This window comes from Perca fluviatilis, chromosome 20, assembly GCF_010015445.1.
Source record: "Perca fluviatilis chromosome 20, GENO_Pfluv_1.0, whole genome shotgun sequence".
NCBI classification, from domain to species: domain Eukaryota; kingdom Metazoa; phylum Chordata; class Actinopteri; order Perciformes; family Percidae; genus Perca; species Perca fluviatilis.
Window position 1 is genome coordinate 19465819 of NC_053131.1, and position 26038 is coordinate 19491856.

Genomic DNA, 26038 nt, shown 5'->3' on the forward strand with positions numbered 1-26038 from the left:
TAGCTGTTGAAGCAGTGGCATGTGATGGTACAACTACTGCTTTGGAACTAGCCATTAGAGCTTATTCTTTTCAAGGTGTACACTGACATCCGTGTATCTTGGTGCAGTACGCATCTTAATTCGCCAACTATAAACCCACATATAGTTTTATATCTGCATTAGAAACCCTTTTTTGCCTTTTAGTACAGTAAGTAAACATTTAAAATATTTTGGCACTGACACTGGAATAAACAGCATGACTCTTAGTTTGACACTGACACACTATAATATACAAATAAGCCATGACGCTACAAATGACATTACAAACTGTAGCTTTCTACATCATGGTCACAAAGGACAAATTGTACATATCGCCAGTGCAAAACCAACTGACTGTAGTCAAGTGACAGTTTGCTACTTAATGCAGCTGTTTTTCTGTGCATCTCATATATATTTTTTTATATTCTGAAGTCCATGAATGTTTATGGCTCATTGAGGACAATTCCAGCATGGAGAAAGGCCAGTGTCTGCACACAGATTAGTCTGTGCAGATGTGAGTTTTTTTTTTTTTTGTAAGATTCATCTTTGTCTTCTGTCTGAAAATGCCAGTTTTCAGAAGTGATGCTTTGATTTGACCTTTCGCTGAAGAGACACTCATTCTCTGATCCTGTAACACACACTGGAACCACCTCAGCAGCAACATTTGACAAACATGCTGTCTACATTTGCAGTTGGCTTATATTTCCTTTGAGTATTACACAAACAGTGTATTCTCCTTTTGTAGTTTCTATATGCTTGTGTAAGTGTCTTCTTTCTTTTTGTAAATTCAGAACAATTAATGCACAGTGTTTGGAAAGATTCCTCCAACTTTGTTCAACATGTATCCTCACGTTGTCCATCTCTCTTTATCCAAACGTCTGGCAGGTCTGGCTTACTGTTGGGTAAGATGACAACTTCTTCACTCTGACTGGTGCGGCCCTTATTACAAGTCTCATAAACGGTTTCTTTCAGTGAGAGACGGAGTGTGTCTCTCTTCCCGTTCAGATGTCCTGGTTGTAACTGAACCTCTTCTTCATTTTGCTGCGTATTGGAAGGTCCTGGTTCAATGTCACTCAGACATGTTTCATTAGAGTCCTCCAGACCCTCGCAGGAGCTCTGAGACTGGGAGGAGAGGTGCCCTGTGTTGGAGTGATGATGGTGATGGAGGCTCTCCTCTGTGGTTTGGTCTGCTTTGCAGAGAGATGGCTGGTCAATGGTCTCCAGTGTGTGGCTTATGATGGTGTCCTCCATGCTGGAAGATGAGGAAAAGGATGTATTGCTCCAGTGCTTCACCCCTCCAGACTGACCTCTGCAGGTTTTACACAGTAGCTTTTCCTTTGCTATGTCTTCTTGTGCCACGCCTACAGGCCGCAGGGTGTTTTCTTTGTACGGAGATGAAGTCTGGAGGGCTGGAGGTGGTTGGCAGGTCTTATGTTGATGACTGCACATCTCCGCACTGTCCCCATCCATGCTATTCCTGCCCATATCTCTCCTGCTGTACTCAATCTCATCAGAGAGCACAGACGGCCGGTTGGACAGCTTACTGGTGCAGGTGCTGTTTTCAAAGCTGTCGCTCAGTCGATAGGCCAATGGCTGCAGCTCATACTGCTCCGGCCCTCGACCACCACCTCCCCCAGCTCCAGTCGGTTTCTGTCTCTGCTGAAGTTGTTGGTCAGGGTAGAGATAGCCACCTGCTTCTTTGTCATAACTCCTCCTCACTCTAGATCTGCTAAAGGCCCCGTTAGCAGCCGAGGCTGCCAAGGAATCAGGCTCTGCTGCCGAGCAAGAGGACAGCACCCCATCATTGTGATCTGAAAAACATGGCAGCATGATCTTTCCGCAGTTTTTCTGGGGTCCAAAAAAGCAGCATAGGGACTGAAAAAAGAAGGTTGCAAATCCACACGCTACACATTTCACCAAAAAGAGGAAAATCCCCAGTTTTCTGAACAGCAAGACCGTGGCAGGCAACATGATGATCCCCATGGAGAAAAATGCACCAGAAACTATTGCTACAGGACATCCCATCCTTTTAGTGGAGTGTGCTACTTTACCAATTTTGTCTGAATGAGGAGCCAAGCTGTAGGAAATGCAGTAGTTGGCAATAAAGTCAACAGACAGCCCTGCGGCTGATGATATAAACAGGGCCTCGATTCCGCTCAGCTGCCATTCAAGGAGAACAAGGAGGCCAATAGTGACAAAAACACTTCCTCCTACAGCTACAGTCCCATATATGCTCAGTGGAATATTCCAGGTGGTTAAAAGAAGCAAAGCAAACGTAAGAGCTACTGAGAAGCCTGCTACTACTAGAGTCTCGGAACTTAAAGCCTGTTGTAGATCAAAAAGAGACAGATGACTGACGAACCAGCCATTCTCCAGCCCTTGTGGTGCTCCTGATATTTCTCTGTTAAACCATCTAAGGATTTCTCTGTAGAAAAGATTGGCTTTGCTGTAGTTGAAGCTGTGGAGGTATGTGGTTTTGAACGCCAACACGAGGGCAGCGACCCTGCCATCTGGCTGGAAGTACAGACCTCCGCTGTGGGCCAGATGGCCCTCAGCATACCTCTCCACCAGCATCATACTGAGGCAGTTCTCAAAAACGCTGGGCTTGTAGGGGAAAGGGATGTCATTGCAACAAAAATGGAGGGAGTCATCACTCTCTGAGCACCGTCTGACAGAGACCCACTGGATAAGCTGCTCCACAAGACAGATATTTTCTGTCATAACGTCTTTATCCTCAGGTGACGGAGGGGAATAAAAGCTTTGGTTCTGAACCCGTCCACATAAGTCCCTCAACCAAACCTGAGCATCTGGCCGGCTCATGTTAAAGCCTGGGTCAAGAACCAAAGAGCCATTGCTCTTGGGGTTAAAGTGATCCCCATTATCAGTTGGTTTGACACCCCAAACAAGCCTCAACGTAACCGGTTTATCCTCTCCATTTCTCTGTCTCTCAAACATAAACATGTGACAATACTCTGCGTCGTATCTTTCAAACGGGTGACTGGAGCGGAAAAGCTGGGCGATCCTGCTGTCTAAGGTGGGCAGCTTCATGCCTGGGTCAATGCAGGACATGTATATGCCCCCACCAGCCAGCACTGCAAACCAGCACACCCAGATGTACCTGAACTTCACTACTCCGCAAGGCAGGATTTTCAGAAATAACAAATTGGAAGTGTCGCTGAAGCCTCTTTTTAATTCTCTCAGCTTTTGCCCGAGAGTAAAGAGGCATCTCTTGCGTGAGCTCGTATCCCAGAAGCCACCGGTGTTTTTAGAGCAGCATGGTTTCCATCCCTGCACTGCTTCGGATGCAGAGGACGCTTCTGTGTAGCGCTCACGCAGAATGAAAGAGCACGGCAGCCACACCAACGCCAAGATTGAGCTGATAAATGAGGCAGTTCCCAGATAAACAGAGAAACATCTGATTGCTGTGATGCTGCTGAAATAACCAGAGAAAAAGGCTGCGCTGGAGGTCAACCCCGACGCTAAAATCAAATAGCCGACTTCCTGCAAAGCTCTGTTTACTCTCTTCTCCAGGGAGGCTGAGGGGTTCTGGGATAGCTGCAGATTCCAGAAATCAGCGAAGATGAAAACCTGGTTGGAGCAGCTTCCCAAGAGAATAAGAGCTGCAGAGAGGTTGACCAGGGGGAAGAATGTCAGGTGAAATGCTACTTTATAGAAGAAATAGGAGGTCAGGAGGGAGCCTGTGATTGCTATTACAGATAACGCTACTATAAAGAGAGAGTGGAGATAAAGAGCCATAGTGAAAAGAAGAGACACAACAGCTAGCACAGGGTAGATTGAATCTCTTGCCAGGTAATACTTGAAAAGCCTCTGCTTGATGCCAAAGTCCATGCCAGTGATAGTGGTGTTGTTGAACGTCAGCTCCCTGCCCTCAAGACTGTTCATATACATCTCCATCATGTGTTCTCCTTTGTCGACGGGTAAGAACAGAAGGCTGTACTTCAGCGTAGGGATTTGGTATTCGACAGTCTGCGGGCCGAGAAAGTCTTTATCAACCAAAAAGTGCAGGATTTGGAACACCACAGGGGATTGTTTACAGCGGGACGGCACAGAGGAGCAGCCACCATGTTTGGGTCTCTCGACACAGGCTTCCACCAGATGTCCTTCGTGATAATATGGAGCACATTTCCGGAGTAGTTTCAGAGACTCAGACACCTGGTATGAAAGGGAGAAAATGGAAAACTTCAAACAGTAAAACATATTCAGTGCACGCCAGAGTCAGTTATAATGAAGTGTTGTAAATCCCACTTTCCCTTAACCTGCATCATCAACTTGAACTTTTAACATTATAGATGAGAAGATCGATCCCACTCTCAATCTTCTGATCTAACTCTGGGCAAAAAAGTTTTTTTTCCCTTAACAACATGCACTGTGGACAGTTCACTTACTGTACAGTACATGATGGGCTAATGCAGTGTACTACTTACAAAAACCGAATTACAATTTATGTAGTCATTTGTTTGTATTTTAAAGGTCCAATGTGTAGGAATTTCTCCCATCTAGCGTTGAGATCATATATCGCAATCAAATCTCTCGCGCCACGCAGTTCAAAGTACGTATTACAGCTACGGTAGCCTTCACGCTTCAAAAAGCCGGTCTCTTGCTCTTTTCAATATCCTTTTTCTTTTTCTGGGCGAAGAAGAAGACTCCTGTTCCTGAAATTTGGATTTTGAATATGTGTGGTCCTCCATGTTTCCTTCTTCAAACTTGCCGGGGCCGGGAAGCTACGATACCCATTAGCAGCATTAGCAGCACCTGTGAGTTTATCATTTGACAGCAAAAATGCGAAAGGCAGAGCAGTATGTCCCTTACCGGCTAACGTATTTCAAGATGGCGCATGAATATGGAGCGTCTACCCCAGTTCATGCAAATGCAAACGTAAAATTTCAAGCCAAAAGGAATACTTGGAATTGATGGTGAAGGTAAATATCCATGAAAAAGGACAAGTTTGTGAACGGGCAACACAGATTTTGATAATGAACAACTAAACCCGTTACACACTGGACCTTTAATGAGAAGAAAGCTACAGAACCTGGTGCGAGGTGAGGCTGAGGCAGCAGGAGGCGTTAGTGAGCACAGCCAAGTAATTCCCCAGAGACCAGCTCGGACAACAGCCGCCTCTGGACGTTCCCTCGGCCTCTCCCCTCACATGCTGCTGGCACAAGTCCTGGAACTGAGCCTGGGAGCGAATCTGAATCAGACAAGCGAAAGATTTTTTTGAACACATGCCCAGTTTTGAAACAAAATTCAGATAAAATGAATCAAATTCAGATGAGGCAATGCACATAAAGTAGTGTTTTTAATTTCAGCATTTAAATGTGGAGACAGTAAGTGAGATTGACAGAAGATGATGACTAAAGAGATGATGAATGGCTCAAAAGGCAGAAGAGCAAAGATGAGATGGAGGGCTGAGTAGTTTAGAGCGAACCCGGGATTGCTCCATCTCACACATGGCGTGGACAGCCTTCAGACTCCACAGACTGGCAGAGTTTTCTGATCGAAACACCAGCTGAGCCGAACGCTCGCCTGCGTGGAAAGAGACAGATGGATTCAACATACGGAAACAAGATGACCAGCAGTGAATCATCACTTTGTTGGGATGGTGAGAAATGTTCAGAATGGTATTGTCAAGAGTTACGTTTTGAATTCATAAACGTACAACCAGGCTAAATTTCTTGTGTGTTCTATCCCCCTGTCTGGTTTGAATCATAATTAGGTGAAATCTTCAAGGCTTGGAATTGCTAATGAATCCATTTAGGGATTTAGCTTTCTGTGTATCTGTAAGGCAAACTGAAGTATAGTCTTTGATCTGCCAGCCCACTATTTCAAAGTAGATCTTAAATAATAAAATATGGGATTATCTGCTTAAAGAAATGCATTCCAACTGTTCACTTTGAAGCCACACTAAAAGCTATTATTTACGTTTTCTCACAATTTTTTGTTAATTTGCATTTAACCAATAAGATGTGACTGTTTTCATTAGTTTGCTGGAAGTGCTGGTTATTCCCTAACAAGCTAGAGGGCTTTGCCTTCAGCTCACAGTATTATGCAAGTTGTAATCACATTTACATTGGTTTACTAATATTTCCATTTTTATTGTCTGCTCTGCTGAGGATGCTGGAGCCAGCAGTCTTAAACATCCCTCATAACTTGGTAACTTTCCTAAATGTGCAAAAATCTACAATTAGGATTCTAGTTGTATTTTCATTGTTACTGTAATCAGTGTAGCAGAAGTTTGATATAAAGATGTATTTATCAGCAGTGAATTAACGGTTTATTGACAGGGATGAACTGATCTGGACCCGCCCACCTGGAGCATCACAGAGGAACGTGTCTGGAGATGAGTCTCTAGCCAGCATCCTCTTGATGCGAAGCCTGGAGGCGTCCTGGCTGCCACTGCCGTCTCCACTGACAGTACCCCCAAAACTAGCACAGATAGAAGCACATACTTATGCATTTTTTCAGCCTCATTAAACACATACACACTTTGCTCCAAGCTAGTATAAAATCTATCAGTTGAATCATTTTAAACCTGCGTTAACTTTTTTTGGCCACTTGGGGGCAGTGCAACAAGTTGTAAACACAACACTTACATAGCGTTACCTTTTAAAGTTGTTATGCTAAATGTGTTAGCAAAGAGTTGTTTATTAACACATCCAGCGGACATGGATCAACATAAATTTTGAGTCGTGTTTCTGGCTACTTGGCAAATGTAAGTCAAATTTTTTATTTAGTCTTTTCTTTTAGCTAAATTTTTGGTCTCTACCAACCCCTGAGGGAAATATCTGGCTTTTAAATGCTCCACTTTGTCCACCAGCTATTTGTCAACTTTGTATGTCTGTCATTTGGTGCTGTGCAGGTAGTGTACAGTGGGTTTATTAGATGTTTTTCGCTGAAAACACTGATGAGAGCGGTGAGAGTGAATCAAAACAGTAAAGTCGTAAGCCGAAAAACCAAAACAAGGAGCTAAAAGACGCAAAAAAGCATTGTCAAAAAGCATTTGTCACTACAAGTGACTCTTTTTGCATTACACATAGTCATTTGATCTTTATTTCTACAGTCATATGGTTAAGTAACAGTTACTAACCAGAGCAAAAACTCAGTTTAACAGTTTTTAAACCTTGACCGACCACACAACCTTATACACACAGCATGACCACTCAAATCTATTTGTAAAGCATCTGTGTGCATCAGTCAGTGGTGCAGTCCTCCTGTGTAGAAAGCCTGCATTCTACTAAATCTCTCTGCTGACCTTTTACTGAGCTGTTGTGGTAAAGGAGACAGTTTTCTCCCCGGGCCAGTGTTCTCCTGCAGCTCAGACAAGCTGGACTGGCGAACTCCGATGTATGTTCCCCGTGGCTCAAAGCCCTGAGGAAAAAGCACACACGCATTCACACACAAACACACATCAAAGCTAAAGACACAGCTGACTGAATAAATCAGCATCACAAGCACCCTATATTGTCTGAATAAGCTTGTTTGGTAGATGAGTGTATTATCTTAAAAGAAAGAGAGCCCCACACTTACAGTATAAAGCAATCATAATTTTTATTCTTATGTAAATCATTTTAAATTCACCATTAATGATGCATTGTTGTGCTTGACATGTTGTATTTTCATAATAATGTTTCAACCAGTGTTTATCCTGTAAGCTTGCATCTCAAAGGTGAGAAAATGTATTTAATTAAGATGACAGCGAGTGTGATCTCATTCAGTGCAATTCACTGAATCTGAGATGAGATGCAAGTAAATAGATCACGGCTGAGCTCATGAGTCATTGGAGAAACAGTAATTAACGCTCAGCCTAAGGTGGTGAGGGAGCTTTGCATTGTAGACTTGACAGAAGGGTGACAGTAGATATACAAGTGCTGCACCAAGAGAGACTGAAGGATTACATTTTAGACTGTATGCTTTTGTATATGTGTGTATGACTGTGTGTGTTTGAGACTCACTAGCAGCGGGTCAGAGAAGTCTGGCAGTGGACCAATGAAGAGTCCGGCCAGTGAGCATCCCAGCAGCAGCACGGCACAACCCACCAACACTGCTAACGGGTAGTCCACTATCACCTGGGAATAACTGCCAAGTAGAAAGCCATAGAAGAAGACATGACACTGGGTAAAGAATAATTATTGTGATCAACATAAGAGAGACATGCAGTACCTTTGGGCTTTTAAAGTAAAAAGTGGTTTGAGTTCTTACTTTCTAAGGATGCAGTAGAGTCCTCCATCCCTGTTAATAGTTGAGTTAATAATTAATAATTTGAAAATGATACCACGCTAAATGTGAAATTCAATTGTAGGTTTTCTTGCTGAGAGTTGGATGAGAATATTGATACCACATCTAGATGTAAGAGTGGCATCAATCTTCTCATCTCTCCAACAAACCGAGTATGCATATTTCCCAAAATGTCATCTATTCCTTTAAACACACCTTACTGTCACCACATGTCGCTGCGTCGGTTTCTGTGTCCGGCTTTCATTTGACCCACGCAGCCAATGACATCTCACCGTGCCGTGGCGAGACGTCTGATGGGCAGAACTACGACTGTGTCCCCCTTTCACCGCTACACATCCTTTAGCATGAGGACCCGTTGTGTTTGAATGACAGTCACGGCATGTCTTTGGCTTAATTGGACCGTAATGGCTGCAGTGGGGACATTTTCGTGTCTGCGGCGAATCGTAGGCCCCAGCTTGAGGACCCTGTGGGACCTAACAAAGAAAAAGAGGATAGAAAATACATAAACATAATATAAATCACAGAAATTATGTATATATTTCCTCTTCACATAGGATTGTGGTATCATTAGTCTTTTGAGTGACACTGCCTCCCAAATCCTGGATCTATTTCTAACCTATTTGTTTTAATGAGTCCCCAAATATCTATCCTAAACAGCACACAGTACAGTCAGTGCTCAGGCATACTTGGTGGTAAAGCTGGCAGGAGGAAGAGGGTCTGCCAAGGCTGCTGCAACTGTCACACAGCTCCCCTTCAGACTGGATGACTGTCAACCGGGCTTCACCTGAGCACTCGCTGTCAGGAGGGCACAGAGAAACCGCCGGGATCTCGCTGAGAGGAAAAAACAGAGGAGAGAATGATGGGTGATAGGGTGTGAAAAGGAGAATATAAGGCAGGGGGGAAATGGTTGCAGGAGAGGAGAAATGATTGACAGATAAGCACAAAAGAAAGGAGCAACGAAGTTCTTTAAAACTGAAGGTGCAAATGTTCAGTTAGTGAAACTATACATAAATGCACAGTTAGTAATCCATCTCTCCCACTATGCTGATTCACATCTCAGTTTCTTGACTGCATTCTTGGCTTAATCTCATATTCAATGGAAAATTGAGGGTGTCAGCAGAGCTAATGAGGAACAGGTAAGGAACAGTAAATGATACTTGGTTGCAAAAATATCTATTTTTAACCACGCTAGCAGCTAGCTCTAGAGCTGGTTATATTGGTTGGCCCACCACTTTGGTCAACATTAACATTTTGTAAAGACATGGTTCCCAGTGGATGAATCCTTGTGTCTTTGGTGACCCCATGAGGTTGACATTTGTGGTTTTGAGTTTTGAGTGATGCCTCAATAACTATTGGATGGATTGCCATGGAATTTGGTACAGACATAGATGTTCCCCTCAGGATGAACTGTAAAAACTTTGGTGATCCCCTGACTTTTTATGTCTACCTCGTCCAGCAGGCCTACTTTGGTTTATGACAAAATATCTGCAAAACTAATGACATTCCTATCAGAGTCTCAGCTGTGCTTTGTGTTTAATGCTAACAAGCTAATGTTAGCATGCTAAGCTAAGATGGTGAACATGGTATAAACATTAAACTTGCTAAACATCGGCATGTTAGCATTGTCGTGACCATGTTAGCATGCTGACGTTAGCATTAGCCCTGTACCTATATACTGTAGCCTACAGCCTCATAGCCGCTACCTTTATTCCATTTCTTTTCTACTATATTAATATACTACAAAACACTCAAATAACATAAAATACAAATACAGAACTTTATATATAATTCAAATAGATATTGCAAAGTTTTTAAAGATAAAAACATGTCAGACTGCCATAAAAACATGGGGTCTTATATTTCACTCCATGTAAACATTATGTTGCTTCAATGATGCGCTGGAACAAGGAACTAGTGTCAGACAACATAAAAAAATCTTTTCTCCAACCTTAAAACTAAAGGGAAAGACTGTATAACGAGGGCTTTAATCTGATCACACTCTAGCTTTTATTGCGTTTAATATTTAACCTTTTTCGAGAAGTTTAAGAAGTCTTAAAGTCTCATTAACTAAAGTAACCAAACAGACCAAATTAAAACTACTGAGTAATGCTCTGGTTGTATCTCACTAAACGGGCCGTAAGGTCTGTGTCGTCTAGCCTACCACTTGCTTGTTTTTCCACAGTAGACTGGATGCAACCGCACTTCCTGCCTTGTCACCATGGCGACAGAGTAAGTCAACAGAGCCTAAATGACCTCACACATTTTTATTTGCATCCCATAACAGATGATGAGTAGTCTGTAGAATTGGTGATATACAGTAGAAGAGGTATTAAAGTTGGAGCTCAGTGCAAAACTGAACCTCAGGATTTTGTCTTTGTATTACAATCAAACTGTAATATGATCTAAATAATAAATAGCCCACATTGAACTGTGCAGCTCTTAACCACATAGCATATGTTTGTCATCTAGTTTTGCCTATTTAGGTGCTGGAGTGAGTAAATACACTCATAGAAAGTATGTGGAAGTCAACACTGTCAACTAATTTAACACTAATTCTATTGCTGGAGCATGATAAACTCCAAACATCCCAAACTCCACGCAGGTTGAATAGATGTTATGTAATAATGTTCCCCTTTGCTGGGTTTTTACAATAATTTCGCTCGCGCACACACACACACACACACACACACACACACACACACACACACACACACACACACATATACACACACATGAGGAGGGGAATTTGTGGAAGTCATTAATATTTCAGGGGATGAATACAAAAATACATCCAGGAAGGTGTCACTGTGTTGTTCCCCACACAGGTAAGATTTTGTCCGTTGTATAAGACCACTTTACTTTTAGCTGATGTGTGTTTGCAGTGGGGGTGAAGTATTTATATAAAAGTAGCAATACCACATTTAGAAAAAATACTCTGTTACATGTAAACTTCCTGCCTTGCAAATGTAACTTAAATAAAGGTACATCAGCAAATGTATCAATCAAAGTGAAATGAATAATTCAGACAAAGTTACCCCTGGATGTTACACAATATGATCATTATTAGTAATGCATTACTGTGTAGGTAAACTGGTGTAGTTAATCTTGTGCTCATTAATCTAAGATGTAAGAATAGTGGTTAAGGACAGCTTTAAGGCATTCAAAAGACTCAAGCAAGGGAAATATCTAACAGACTAAAGACTGTCAGCTCTCACTACTCTCTCCTCCGTCTGCCTTTAGGTCTCTGTCTCTCCTTTTCTACAGCACAGCATCTCTTACATCAACTCACTGGATGCCAGTCAATGTCATGTCCTCAAACATCTCCTTAACTGCCAATCACACAGACGCACACGCACACAGAAAAAGGACAAAGGCTCAGGCTGCATGCAGGAGGCAAACTGTTAACATTCCTAAAACGAGAGCTTCTGCAGGGTGTTTTTAAGAGGACAAAGACTTGAGGCTCTGCCTTCAAACTAAGAGAGGACAAATACATGTGGCCTGTTGCTGAACTGAAGGTTAGCAGACCTCAGCTGTTTTCAGCCCTACTGTCATGTTTAAAGCCCCTTGGCCATTCGATTTTTTATATAGGCCTATATATATAAATGCAGTGATGTGAGTGACATGGTGACATTAGTGACCCAGAAGAAGGTTGATGGCACTGAACAGATCTTACAGTTCTCAAGTCAACTAGAGTGTAACTGTGATCAAACGAGTGTGTGCGTGTTGCTACTGCGTACAACATATCTGTCAAAGGCCAAAAAAAGAACAAAGGCTTCTTTATATGAGGATTAATTCAATAAGGCACTGAAAGTACTAGCATTTCTTTATCATCTTGTTAAAATACTGACATCCGTATGTGATATAATGGATTAACTTGATATTTAAGTGATATTTGACCTGAACATGTTGTGATTACCAAACGTAAAAATCTTAAAAGTAAGTTGACAACAGCACGTCTTGGTTTCACCAGCAGTACAAACAGTGCAACATAATCAGGAATGCTGTAATAATATTAAAATTACAATTATAATTTGTAACGGGAAAAAATCACAACAGCAAAAATCATATTCTGTGCATAATCCTATTGGCCAGCATAAACACAGGCACAGCTGGATGAACAATAGGCTATCGGCCGGGTACGTCTACTACTGTACATGCCATTTATTTTTCTGCAGTAGCCTATAAGCAGATAAATCCACGGACAAAAACAACCCACCTTTGGTAAGCCTCCTGAATTCCCATTTCATCCGTAGGGGATTCATCCATCACTATCGCATCCGTGCTTTCTCCTATTATCGAGCAAGCCTCCATCTCCCTCCTGATTCCGCTTTAAACTAAATATAAAAAATAAAAGGCTATTAGGAATTTCCTATTATTTCGACCAAACAGTCCCCATCTGGCTAGACTGAGTCCACGAGGATCGGGAGCTTGTTTCTGAGGCTGCTACTACATAGCAGCACCAGGGCTGTTTGGGTTAATCTGCCCCGAGCTGCGCCCTGATTGGCGGAGCTGCGGTGATGCTGAGGACGCTGCCTGGTCGCTGTCCAACCGGCCGCGGTGCTGGAGCACAAACCGACTGATAGTGCGCATCAGTGCCTGCTTAATTGGCTCGGACAGGAGTTACAGATGCTGTTTAGTGTGCGTTACGAAGGTGCACTGACAGTGATGCTGGGTTCAAATAAAACCATCATTTAATCCCATTTAATTGGGACCTCTAGCTCGTGGTCACCATGCTACTAAATATTGTAAATGCGCTATTTATCCTGCCAGGGCGGATGGTATCAATTGATTAAAATCGATACCAATCAATCAACGCAGGAGGAGACTGAGATTAGATGCACCTGTATCAAATTTCGTTGCATAAAGTGACAAAAATATAGGCTATTGCAGAATTGTTTCTAAGACGATTTACAACGGGTTTACAAGTATAGGCTAACGAGTGGCTTTGTTAATGACTTTTTAGATCCGTTATAAGCCATTAATAAGAACAATAGTGATTGGTATGGACCGTTTGAACAGTTGAACACAGACCAAAAAGCATTACAACATGTAGCCTACAACTGCACACTTGATAGACTAAAAACCCCTAATTAATGACGCTTTGAGCTGCAGACAAGATGGCTTATTATGGATAGGACTATTATCATTGATTAATTAATTAGCCTACTAACATTATTACTGCATTATTACCAAATAGGACACCAAAGAGATTTGTCCCTAACTCAAATATTCTTATTAAAAGACAAATAACGGATTTATAAGATTTATTATCTTTTTATGAAGGATGCCTTATTAGAAAGTAGTACTGCGTAGTCTAGTTATTCATCTTATTTTACCTTTTTCATGCAAAATTCAAAGTACCTGTGAATAAACCTGCAGTCATTACATCATGAAGTATGCACAATATTTCCCTCTGAAATGTAGTGCAATACAAATATGATTTGCAAGCTTTGATCTGGTTTAGACGTGGATTGTACAAAATGATGTATCACAAAAACAGCTTTACTCTTTTTCAAGAAAGAAATTGGGTATTGGTGTCTTTAGAAATTGTTCTAGCTTTTATATAATGAGGAGAAGAAGTGAGAAGAGAAGAGAAAAGAGAAGAAAACGTAATATGACTTTGGGCTTTTTATTAAGTGAAGTGAGACTGGCACAAAAGAAAGGAGAAACTGTGACACAGCAGACCTGCTAATGAGGCGGCCACTGGTCTGGCTCTGGTTATAAATATGAATCATGGCGCTGGGCCCTTGTGTCTGAGGGACCACCTTGGGAAAAAAAGGAAATGATTTATTGGAAGAAAGGCAAAGATTGGGAAAAGGAGTGTGTGAGAAAATGTTGTAGGATACATCAAAGTCCTATTTAATGGTTTAAAATGAGAAGCTGAGACATTGTCATATCTTCAATTTTATCTCAATAATGTAGCTTCATTTACATATTAATGCTTCAGTGAGTCATGCTGTTCAAAACTCAGTTATTCATACATAGTAAAATGGGTTGACTAATTTAGAGCTGTTAGATGAGAGAGGGAAGCTAATCTATGTTGGAGAGGGGTTTAAATGCTTTATCCTTCATGTTCAAAGGATGCAGCTGAGAGCTCCAAAGCTAGTAAGTGGACCTTTGAGCTTGGACTTTCTTTATAATCTTCATGCTCAGGTTTGTTTTTGAGCAATGTTGTCCTCAGATTCAACAACGGCTGCTGTGTTGGTGGTTGGCATGGAGTTTTATGGACAGCCTGTGTTGCAGCTGACATGGCTAATGCCTTGTTGACTCCAGACACTGATTAACTGGCACACGCATGCACACACAAGAAACAAAAAACAGCCCAAAACACACGTATCCAAAGCCTGACAGGCACGTACACACACACACACACACACACACACACACACACACACACACACACACACACACACACACACACACAATACGAGGCTGAAAAGAGGGAGGGGGTGGCCTTCTGGCTGCTACTGAGGTGACAGCCATGGTAATTTCCTGTGGCAGATCTCTGCCAGTGAGTAGTGATGCGGAGGGAAACGCTTCATTACAGCTTCAGTGCTGCCTCAAGATCTGTGAAACGAACACAGTTGGATAAATAAAGATACAGCAGGAAATAGAAAGAGACTGTGTGGAAACAAAGGGCAGAATAATGTGTACTGTGAACTTGTGCAATTCTGATATGTTATTATAATGCTTCTGATCAGCAATAAATCAATGTCTGTGAGTGAAGACTAAAAGGTGTTTTGCTGCCACCTTTTGGACATATTGTGAAGGTGACAGCAGTCCTCTGTCTCTCATAATAATCTAAAAATTATTTTGTAATATGTTTTATGTTGAACATCATTATAACGCTTTAATTAGCTTGCATTTTGAATTAAATTGATTAAGAATACATTCTTTAAAATTTAAGTTTATATGTAAACTGTTTTAGATTGTGTGTGTGTGTGTGTGTGTGTGTGTGTGTGTGTGTGTGTGTGTGTGTGTGTGTGTGTGTGTGTGTGTGTGTGTGTGTGTGTGTGTGTGTGTTAAATAAAACATATAGTTAACTATTGGCCACTGCATTTCTCCATAAACTACAGGCGCAGCGTCTGATTGCTGTTGTAAAATCAGCTGCGGAAAGCGCTTTGACACGCGGATTGAGTGACAACATGAGGTCGAGCTCTCCTGCGAAGTTGTTCAGCGGGGTGTAAAGTTACGAGCGGACAGGACACACCTCTAGAGGGAGTTCCCGGGGATGTGAAAACAAGGGGCTGATCACTTCTCCTGCAGAAAAGTTTAGTCAGGAGTCCTTTCACTTGAGAGTTGAGCGGTCGTCCGAGCCTGCGGCCGTGCGTCTTTTCAGCTGCAGTAGCCGTGCCACGAGAGGAAATGCCCGGGATGGGCAACTCTTTACGCGCGGCTGCCCTCCTGGCTTTCGTGGTTCTTTCTATTCTGGTGTCACTCTTGATAAGCAGCGTGCAGCAATTTGGAGCGAGGATATCTCACTTTTCCAATGCAACTGTTGCTGGTGATGAGGAGGAGTTCGCATCGCTCCGCGGGGCGTTGATTTACCAACTCAACGAGAGGCGCAAAGAAATTATTCCGCTGCTTTTACCTGATCGGGATGATGATGATGAAAGCGGACTATCCGGGTACAGTCGACATTCTCTCCAACATGATCAAACGCTAGACTCGATTTTGGATTACAATCTGTGGAATGAGATCACGCATGGCTCCAGAAAAGCGCATATGGATGAAATGGATTGTGACTCTCTGGTGGACATGCAGGCGGTGGAGATCCTCGGGTCAGGATACACCAAACTGGTTGTCAAAGTGAATCTAGCCGGAGGTCAGCCTGTGGCCTTAAAACTCGTCAATGAGCAGGGGATAGACATGGGAAAGTGTGTGGAGGATTTTAAAGACCCTCGAGGCTGCCGTGAGCTCGTTTCTTACAAGTTAAAGAAAGAAATAGTTCTGTTGCAGAGGCTGAGGCATCCAAACGTCATCAAGGTAAAGTGTTTCCTCTGTCTGCCTTGGGTGCATACATTTAAAGACTTTTAAAAAAGTGTTTTATACACTAAAATATTTAAGGTTGATGTCCAAATGCCATAGCAACATTATAGACAATATATTTGTAATGCAATGTAGTTGGGATGTAATGCATACTGCTTACCTTTTTAAACACTGGAGCTACTGCTGGAATACTTTTAGGAATTTCCATAATCCATGGAGCCATGCTCACATTTTCCTTTGTCTCACACAAAGTGAACTGGGTGAAAGGCCTCACTGGCTCTGCAGGACCTTTCCATGTAATTAAATTAAATTCACTGACCCTCTTCTGACCTCTGGGTCCAGTTTGGAAAGAGCAGACAATGTGCCTCTGTCCCCTCTACTATCCCTGGTTGCATCTGAAGCCCCCGCAGAGTTTATTCACTCAAACCATTACAGCCCAATTTAGAACTAGTTTGAATTAAACGGATGGGTTTGTTTCTACAGCAGTCGTGTGACAGCGGAGTGTCCCAACAGCTCAATCAATTTAATTTAATAAGTGTACAGAGCACATTCCCCCTCTAGGCTAATGTGATTTTACTGTCACAAGTCTGGGCTGCTGAGAGAACGGTTGGCAGAACATCATGTCCTCTCAATTCACCCCAACGTTCACAACTTTTAGACACTTAAGCCTGTTGCGTTCTCTGATTTCTGCAGAGTTAAAATGCAAAAACAAACCGTAGCATAATGCTCTTTTTTTGTGCTCTATTTCACTGTGACTAACCCACAGTTATTCCCCACTTTCGCAGCTCAAAGGTCACTGTGCAGGAGATGTAGGAGGAGAAGGGGGAAGAGTCGCAGTCATTCTGGAGCAGGGGAATCCTCTCCAGATGATCCAGCTGCTCCAGAGTCCCTGGGAGGACAGATTCAGGGTAAGCACGTTAGTTCCCACTTTCAGCTGTCGATACGCATGCCCTGTCATTTATCCTTTACACTACACTGCACACTGGGAGGCCTGGAAGTCTACCTTGCACATATATTTGCACATTATGCATGTACAAGCCGTCGCTCCCCTTGGCAGGAGAGACGAAAGGTTGAAAGATGAGGGAGGCGGACATCTGTCCCTCAGTGTATTTGATCAGGCCATGGTTGGAATGGAGATGGGTCCTGGAGTTAATCCACTGCAGGCTAGGAATGTCATGTCATCACACACACACACACACACACACATACACACACAGTTTTAGTCAACCCCCATCACAGGTATGTTCACAGTGGGAGTCAACAGAGGCTGAATTTACACTTCAGGGATCCAAGCGTGTGTATTATGTGCATGTGTGTGTGTGTTTGTGCATGGATGTGTTTGAAAGAGAGAGAAAGAATATGTGGAAGAGAAAACAAAATGTCAGAGCATGCATGCTTTGTTTTTGGATTAGCAAAAGTAACATCACGAGCTGCAAGTATCATGTCAGCTACGGGCCTCATTTTGCTGCATCACCCAAATAGCCGTTCATAATACCCCCCTGGAGCTGCTCGGCCCCTTTCAGCTACGGTGCATCTGCGCAGGCTACAGTAATCCGGGGGTGTACGGTTTCACCCAGCCCTGTTATTACAGTGCTTCGATCCCACACCAAGTGACGTCCAAGAGACTCGGAGCATTACCTAACACCGCAGCTATGTTTGTAGTGTGACAGAATCATTTCATGCTCTGTCAGTGCGTGGCTAATGCCTTTATGTTGCCTTTAGTAGCCTACTTATTTTCTCTTTCTGTTTTATTGTAGGATTTAAAGACTACTATAAAAGCAGTCTCAGGAAATGACTTTCAAATGTGTCTGATGAAACGTCTTAAAAGCAAATAACAGTGTTTTTGCGAGACTGAAGTTTTTTTTTATATTTTACCATTTTTAGGATTGTAATGAAACTTAATTACATGTCCAATGCGTCACCTATTCAGGAAAAAAAAACAAGTCAGTGTTTAGTTTGACCACAAAGAATATTTTGTGTTATTCCAACATTTTATTAAAGAATTTATTTATTTGACAAGTGGCAAGAAGTTGGAGGGAATCATGACAAAAAACTAAACCCGATTTGTGAGCTACATTAGGGCTGCAAGTAACAGTTATTTTCTTTATTGATTAATCTGACTTGTTAGAAATCATTTAAGTCTTTATTTTGAACAAACATTGCTGGTTTCCTTTGTCTTTTATGGTAGTAAACTGAGTATTTAGGTGTTTTGGACTGTTGGTCGGACAAAAAAGCAGTCTGAATGTCAGCTTGAACTTGAGTGTGATTTAATCTATTAAATTGTGTTTTCATTTAAGCTGCCGGAGCCCAAGGTGACATCTTTAATGCTATTTTTGTCTGACCAACATTACAAAACAAGCAAATATTACATTTTAAATTATATAAAACAGCAAAAAAAAGAGAGCAAATCCTCACATTGGAGAGCTAGAACCAGTGAATGTTTAGCATTAATGAAATTACTTCAGCAAGCTGTCATCAGTCCAGCTGATCAGGTTTTGGCATGTCTGATCCCAGGTGTGTCTGGACCTGGTTAGGCTCCTCCACTTCCTCTCCCAGTCTCCTCTGGGCTCCGTGACTCTGCTGGACTTCCAGCCCCGGCAGTTTGTCACTGTGTCCGGCGAGCTGAAGCTCACAGACCTGGACGACGCCAGTGCCGAGGAGACTGTGTGCCAGATGGACGCAGACTGCACCCTCCAGTTTCCACACCGAAATTTCACTCTGCCCTGCTCGACCCAGGGAGTGTGTGAGGGCTTGAATGAGAAGAGGAACATTTACAATGCCTATAGGTAAGAGAAGTGACAGTTTTACTACATGATAGATGTGTGATGGATGGATGGAGCAGCAGCTACATGAATGATTGTTTAAATACAGGTCCAGTCGACTCCTGAAATGTTGTTGATAGTAAAGACATACAGCTGGAAATTTGCAGTTTGATGGAGAAGGTGTGATAAATAAATTGGTAGTTTGAGTGGAAAAAAATAAATATTTTCTGTTTAAAACAGACAGCTTTATGGCCTGTATTTGTTTTAACACCAGTGTGAGACAAGTCATGTTCTGTGGGAACTATGTGACTGGGCTTGTCTGTCTTGCTGTCTGACTGACTGAGATGTCTTTGCCTGGCCCCAGGTATTTTTTCACCTACCTGCTGCCTCACCAGGCCCCGCCCGGCTTCACCCACCTGGTAAACCACATCATGAACTCCACAGGTGAGGACGAGAGACGTCTTGACATGACGGAACGCTCACTATTGAAGATTAGAAAGCAAGTCATTCCATTATTGCAGTCGTGTAATGACATGTCTCTGTAAAAGTGCTTCTTTTAATGAGCTCGGCATGATGCTTCATGACATGTAACAAGGTAATGAATACAATTTGTTATCTGTTGAGATCACACGACTGGGATAAGACAGGAGACGTATAGTGAGGGAAAACCAAATCATCCATATTGGATAGTATGACTTTATGTCTGTAGATCTTTTACCAGATTTTAATGCATTGTGTGTGTCCAGGGGAGCTGAAAGCTGACATCAATCAAACGCTGGAGGCCTTTGAACACATCCTCCTCCTCTACAAGTCTGGCCTGCACCTGGACAACCTTCCTCCATCAATAATCAGAGGTAAGAGCTCGTGGAATGAATGCTGCTTTTCATAAAGTACAGTGGGCCCTCTTGTAGACCATTTTCTTCTTTCTTCTTGGAGAGAATGCCCCCCCACCCCCCCCACACACATACACACACACACACACACACACACACACACACACACACACACACACACACACACACTTATAGAGCAAACTCAGACAGTCTACACCTCTGTTTTCATTTTGTATCTTTAAAAAAAATGAAAGGGGGGTGTTTCTCCCGCTCAGGCTGTTTTGACAGGTTTATTAGGCAGCTGGAATGAGAGGACAAGATCAACAAAGTGGGATTAATCCTGCATGTCTCTGGCTCAGAAAGCAATGTCGGCGTTCGTTTAAAAAAACAGTGCTGGGATTACATGGAGTTATTCTGTTTAGCCTTTCAGGATACTCGTATAGAGATTTTTATGTAAACTCTTTGTCCAACTTTTGAATTCTTTACATAAAAAAAAAACTCAGTTAACATACTTTTGCCTTTCATAAAGTACTTTTTTTGCAAACTTTTCATCCCACTATTGTATTCTTTCAGTATAAGCACTGAAAGTCCTGTACTTTATTTCTTTTCAACCTCGTCTCCACTCACTCCACTACAGTTTGTTCATCTCAGCTCTATGAAATATTAATAACAGAATGACTGGCTGCGTTCCTGTGGTGAGATTTTCCGTCCCCCCAGATGCTGGACTGTTTATATAGCAAGGCTTTGTGAATTTAATCACAGATTCAGGGTAAAGAGGCCTGGGCGTTGAGGCTGACACGAGCAGGGAATGTTCTAGTTTAACAAGTAGGTGCCATGAGTCAACCCTGCTGCTGCTAAGTGAGTGTGATAAGACCCAAAGAAATGTGTTGGTAGATTATTTCGCCATATTGTGGGTTTTGTCGAAACTGAGGTCGAATTTTGGGTTGAGGAAAAGCCTGGTAACGTATTTAGTTTATAGCTTGACATATTGGCAAATACACATATTCACTTTCATGCAGAGAGTTACATGAAAAGATTAATACCACTCTCGGCATGGTGAGCACTAATATTCTATGAAGTATCTGTCTGGTAGGCAGCTAACGTCACAGCTAGCAGCCGATTAGCTTAATTTATCATACAGACTGGTAACAGCTAGCCTGGCTCTATCCAAAAGTTAAAGATCTGCCTACAAGCACCTTTTTTAAAGCTCACTTATTAGTATATAATATGGTGTTCGTTGAAGAGACTTTTTTAAAAGTCTGCTGGTTGTCCATAAGTCTTTAGTAATTGACTTCTACCAACATACAGTCCAGCACATAACCCCTGTAAAACTGCAAAATGTTGTTTTTACAATTTGGATTTTATACAGTTTAAACAAACCATATATGATGTGTTAATAGGTAAGCTTTAGAGGTGGTTATAGGTGGATTTTTTTGACCGGAACAGAGCAAAGTGGCTAGCTGTTTCCCTGTCTCCAGTCTTTGTTCTAAGTAAGCTAACCAGCTGCTGGTGTTAGCTTCATATTTAGCGTACAAACATGACTGCTATTAATCTTCTCGTATAACTCTCCCCCAAAAAATAAGCACATTTCCCAAAATGTTCCACGGTTACTTCAAAATGTTATACAACCAGAAGAGAGAAACAAAGATTGTGAAAGTGTGTATTAAAAAAACACATGAGCTCATTAATATCTCTCCCCTAAAAGAAAAGGAAAGAAAATTGCAGCCAAAGACTCAATAAGGTTGATAAAAGAAGCCAAATTGTAACACAGCAAGTGTGTATGTACATGTGTGAGTAAGTCACTCATCAAGGCTTAATTTGAAATTGCTGACAGATGGAGGGTCATTGGTAATGTGGATGTAACTTTTCCACAGCTGATATCATTTGTGATTGGATGGAAGAGGCCAGAATCTGGTAAAGACATAGTTTCTGAAAACGGCTGTTGCTGCAAGTATGAATTTAGTTGTGTGCAAAAAGGCAGAGTGGATTTAATTTAGGTCCTGAGCACTGTCATAAATAAATTCTTTATATTATTTTATGAAAGAAAGGCTGTTTTCCCGTCCTACATCTTAAACACAAAGAGCTTATATTCATACATCTCTGTCTCCTCGACAGCTGAGGCCTGCCACCCGCTCCCCAACAGGCCTCATTTTTTTTCTTCCCTGAGAAGGATCCTCTAAACACTCCTTCTACTTGTTCCCTTTGCTCAAACCATTAATATTATTGTGTTTCTTTGTCTATTATTGTGTGTGTGTGTGTGTGTGTGTGTGTGTGTGTGTGTGTGCGTGTGTGTGTGTGTGTGTGTGTGTGTGTGTTGCTCGCTGCTGCTAATGTGTAGCAGATGATTTAAGGCCAGATCCACAAGAAGTCTGACTGAAAACGTTATAATGATGAATGTAACACAAATGTTGGGCATGGAGGAAGGTGAAGTGATTTTTCAGTGTGAAGCAACAGCTCATTAGAGAAAAGCTCAAAATGGGGTCAAGTCTTTACAAAGACCATAATAGACGTAGAAGTTTCTGGGTTGGCATTAACATGTTTAACAAAAAATAAAGTGTAACTACCTTTTATCTTTGGCTTTATTCAAGAAAGAATGCCAATGGTTTTGTGGTTCCAGTTTCTTAGTTGTGAGGATTTTCTGCTTTTCTTTCGCACCAGTGAAAGTAAATAAATATCTTTTGGGTTTTGGACAGACAAAATAAGCTATTTGAAGATGTCACTATGTTTCCAAAACATTTCTACAGGACACACAAGTCTATGTAAATGACTAATACTACTATTCTTTATCATGATAAAACGCAATCTTTTTTTTGTTTACAACAAATCCTTCTGTGCTACTAGTTCCAGCAAATGGCCACTAGACATTATAATTGATGTAAAACAGCTATATAAGCTACATAGCATACACTACATAAGTTAATGTATCTTTTACATTTTAAATCTGTCAATCACAGCCATATTAGGAATCCCTTTGAGCCAGTAAGAGCTCTGTAGTTGCATGACAAAGACGCTGTATCTTAACCTTTAACCTGTTGTCTTTGTTGTTCTTTTCTTGTCTGTATTCTTTTCATTCGATGCAGCACAGTATCAGTTTCCCCACAGGGATCATTAAACTTTCATCTTATCCTCAGAGAACACTTCAAAATCTTTCAGTAGCCTCATGTATTGAAGTGGCATCTCTTCCTTTGTGGTTAGATTACACCGTGATGCGAGGTATGGGGACCTCTGGGAACGCAGAGTACCGCTGCTGGCCGTCCTACAGCCAGCAGGGCTGCGTGCTGTCAGTCCACAGCGGCAGAGAGGCAGCTTACATCTGTAACTCCCATTCTCAATGCAACAGCTTCACTCTGACCGGACAGAAGACCTGGACGGGTTAGTAAAGCAACAGATGAACTCTGTAATTTTTTTTTAATCACATTGCTGATGTTATACATGTTTTCCAGCTCATTTTTTGTTGTAAAACTCATTACATCAATTAAATCAGCCAAATACTTTCTGAGTATTCTATAATAAGCATAATTACCCACAAAATCATGTCTGACAAAGACTGCGGAGTAAACATACTCAGCTGCTGCTCTTTTAATCTTTTGATGAAGCTTTGTTGAAATGTATATAGTTATTAAGGAAATCAAGTCAAGACTTGTTACTTTATTGATGTTGCAGATGTGTTTAACATGCCTCATTTTTTTTTTTTTTTTTTTTCTTTTTTTTGTGCTGTGCAGGTCGCCTCCTGGCCTCTTTTAGGAGCAGCTTCAGTCATCTGGTGCCCGATGGGATATCGGAGGTGTATGTGAAGAAAACCAAACCTGAAACTTCCACAGTATGACACAAGGACCAAACCGAACAATCCTGTTTCACTCGATTATGGAGTTGTTAGAAAGTGGGATGAGAATAATCACACAAAAATGTTGCGCTTAAGATGAGAACTGCGTCCTCCTCGTGAACATGTAGAACGCTGCTCAGCTCTGTGGATTTGCAGGCGGAGCATAGAGGCCGGGCTAAGGAGGCGTTTGAAGTGAGGCAAGTGAATGTGATGTATTTATAGGGCTTCTGCTCAGTGACTGTTTGATCTGCCTGCCAGCTCACTGCCTCTGCCAACTACTATTTAAAGGGATTTCCCTTCAGGTACAATTAAAGAGGGAGAGCCTTGTGCCCTCGACATGTTTTTTTTTTTTTTCTACCTTGTCTTTATTTGCCATGTGTGTTGGCTTTTGTTGTGAGGCCGGGTCCCCAAAGTAGGATTTTAGCAAGAGGTAATAAGAACAGCCGCTGCAGCTCAGAGGACGAGAAAAGAAAACAAGCTCTTATACAAATACACTTTGATGGTAATGCGCTGAGGTTGCGGCTGTTTTTTCATGGTTCTCTGGCTTAGCTGCGCTGTGGTATGAGATGGCAACAACCATGTAAGCATTTCCACATCAACAATGAGCATAGATGATTAAAACCATTCCAGAGCAGTCTGTTTCTACATACTTTTGTAAACTTAGTTTATATTGCTTAGCTCATAAATATTTATATGATCAAATGAAATGTAATTGTTCTTACATGATTGTGCGTTATAGCTTACGTGCACCTTGTGGGTGAAACTTTTATTTTCAATGAAAAATTATTCACTTCAGTGTTTTTTTTATACTTCACTTATTGTAATTGTACAGTTTTACACTTTTGTAATTATATAAATGTATTGTTTCTAGTTTTTGCTGTGGTTATTTTCGTGTGTGTGTGTGTGTGTGTGTGTTGTGTGTGTGTTTGTGTTGTTGTGTGTGTGTGTGTGTGTGTGTGTTGTGTGTGTGTGTGTGTGTGTGTGTGTGTGTGTGTGTGTGTGTGTGTGTGTGTGTGTGTGTGTGTGTGTAAACTTGCATGTGTATGCTGACCTGGTTTTGTGTGTTTTAAATCCTTTATCTGCTTGTGTGTCCCCATATCTACAATCTGTAGGCCATCTGAATGGGTGAGACCGCAAACCTACAGTGCTCCGCAGAGTTTGCACAATACCAGAGGAATGCATTCAAATGCCCTGTCCTGCTGAGCTCATTATGAGCCTTAATTAATACATGTAAATTAGCTTACTTACCGGCCCTTTCTTATGGTGAGAGAGGGGGCATTACTGTAAGACAAAGGCAGTCATCAGGACAATCGGTGCTCAATCTGCGGTTTGCACTCCAATGGGCTTGCCATCTGTGTCTGACAGGAGGGGCCGGGTGAGGTTGAGATAAGGCCAGGACTGCAGGGTGGCAGGATGAAGATTTTGTAAAGTCAGGACTTGTAGCAGCCACAGAGTCTGTTGGGAGAGAAAGAGCAGACCAAATACCAGTGATGTCCTGATATGAGCCAGAGACTTTTGTAATATGTCATCCCCCACCCTTCACATATTTCCCGTTGCTGTTTAAAAAAGGGGGAAATCATGGAAATAGTGCAAAAGAATTGATCAGAAAACAAAAAACTCCAAATATCTTTGAATGAGGTGACTCCTTTGCGATTCAGCCAAACCACTACTACTGACATGAAAGGGCACGTCCTGTCTACAAATAACACTTATATGGCTGGGACCCAGGGGAGGCCTCAGGGTCCTCTTTGCCTCATGTTGGCCCCTTGTTGTCTGGACAAAGCAGGCTGATTAGAGTATGATTGTGGAGATAAGAAGTCTGAGTCAGATTAGATAAGAACAAACCAACTCACTGGACCAACACAGCAGGACTCACTAGAAGGACTGGTTGGATGTTGAGGAAATAATCCCCCACAAGATGTGTGTGTTTTATCTGTGCTACAGTAAATGGACTTAAAACCTCAGTGAAAAAACTGCAGATAGGCACAAAAAATCAACATTGGATTTGCTAAAGGAATAGTTTGGGAATTAACGTGTATTTGCTTTCTTGCAGAGAGTTAGATGAGAATATTGATAGCACTCTCATGCCTGTATGGTAAAGATGACTCTATGACAAACGGCTGATTAGCTTAGCTTAGCACAATAGTTGGTTTATTTTAGTTTTTGACAGTTAAAACATTTTTTTTAATTTAGAATTCAATTTACAAACAGTCAGTCATCTCAGTTCGTAAACATAAATTGTACATTTACACATATGTCATATTATAAAGTAAAATAAATAGGAAAATAATTACAAAAAATAAATGAATAAAAATGTGACAGACTTACAATCTTCACTAAACATGGTGACAGCAAGTGTT

General features: G+C 41.7%; 2 protein-coding genes across 3 annotated transcripts; one reads left to right on the forward strand and one right to left on the reverse strand.

Moving 5' to 3' along the window:
* Positions 1-511: 511 nt before the first annotated feature.
* On the reverse strand, positions 512-12752 carry disp2 (dispatched homolog 2 (Drosophila)). Of its 2 annotated transcripts, XM_039785035.1 has the most exons (10): positions 12488-12751; positions 8958-9102; positions 8467-8744; positions 8236-8265; positions 7989-8112; positions 7289-7404; positions 6347-6462; positions 5465-5562; positions 5069-5227; positions 512-4191 (listed from the first exon to the last, which is right to left on the reverse strand). In XM_039785035.1, the coding sequence occupies exons 1-10, from the start codon at positions 12580-12582 to the stop codon at positions 853-855; spliced, it is 4500 nt and encodes a 1499-aa protein (XP_039640969.1). In that variant the 5' UTR covers positions 12583-12751; the 3' UTR covers positions 512-852. The 2 variants fall into 2 exon arrangements, with proteins under 2 accessions (XP_039640969.1, XP_039640970.1); XM_039785036.1 differs by lacking the exon at positions 8236-8265 and having other exon boundaries at positions 12488-12752.
* A 2649-nt stretch (positions 12753-15401) lies between these two features.
* pkdccb (protein kinase domain containing, cytoplasmic b) lies at positions 15402-24510 on the forward strand. Its single transcript, XM_039786979.1, has 7 exons — positions 15402-16257; positions 17046-17168; positions 18775-19046; positions 19387-19466; positions 19769-19876; positions 23051-23227; positions 23578-24510. The coding sequence occupies exons 1-7, from the start codon at positions 15637-15639 to the stop codon at positions 23679-23681; spliced, it is 1485 nt and encodes a 494-aa protein (XP_039642913.1). The 5' UTR covers positions 15402-15636; the 3' UTR covers positions 23682-24510.
* Positions 24511-26038: the final 1528 nt, after the last annotated feature.

What these genes read in the sequence shown, in the direction of transcription:
- disp2 (XM_039785035.1), bottom strand. Translation starts at nt 12,582, where the DNA reads ATGGAGGCTTGCTCGATAATAGGAGAAAGCACGGATGCGATAGTGATG. An exon ending in CCTGCCAGCTTTACCACCAA is followed by an intron (nt 8,745 to 8,957) that starts GTATGCCTGAGC and finishes TTTCTTTGTTAG; the next exon opens with GTCCCACAGGGTCCTCAAGC. An exon ending in ACTTCTCTGACCCGCTGCTA is followed by an intron (nt 7,405 to 7,988) that starts GTGAGTCTCAAA and finishes CTTTTTCCTCAG; the next exon opens with GGCTTTGAGCCACGGGGAAC.
- pkdccb (XM_039786979.1), top strand. Translation starts at nt 15,637, where the DNA reads ATGCCCGGGATGGGCAACTCTTTACGCGCGGCTGCCCTCCTGGCTTTC. An exon ending in GGCATCCAAACGTCATCAAG is followed by an intron (nt 16,258 to 17,045) that starts GTAAAGTGTTTC and finishes CCACTTTCGCAG; the next exon opens with CTCAAAGGTCACTGTGCAGG. An exon ending in CGGACAGAAGACCTGGACGG is followed by an intron (nt 23,228 to 23,577) that starts GTTAGTAAAGCA and finishes TGTGCTGTGCAG; the next exon opens with GTCGCCTCCTGGCCTCTTTT.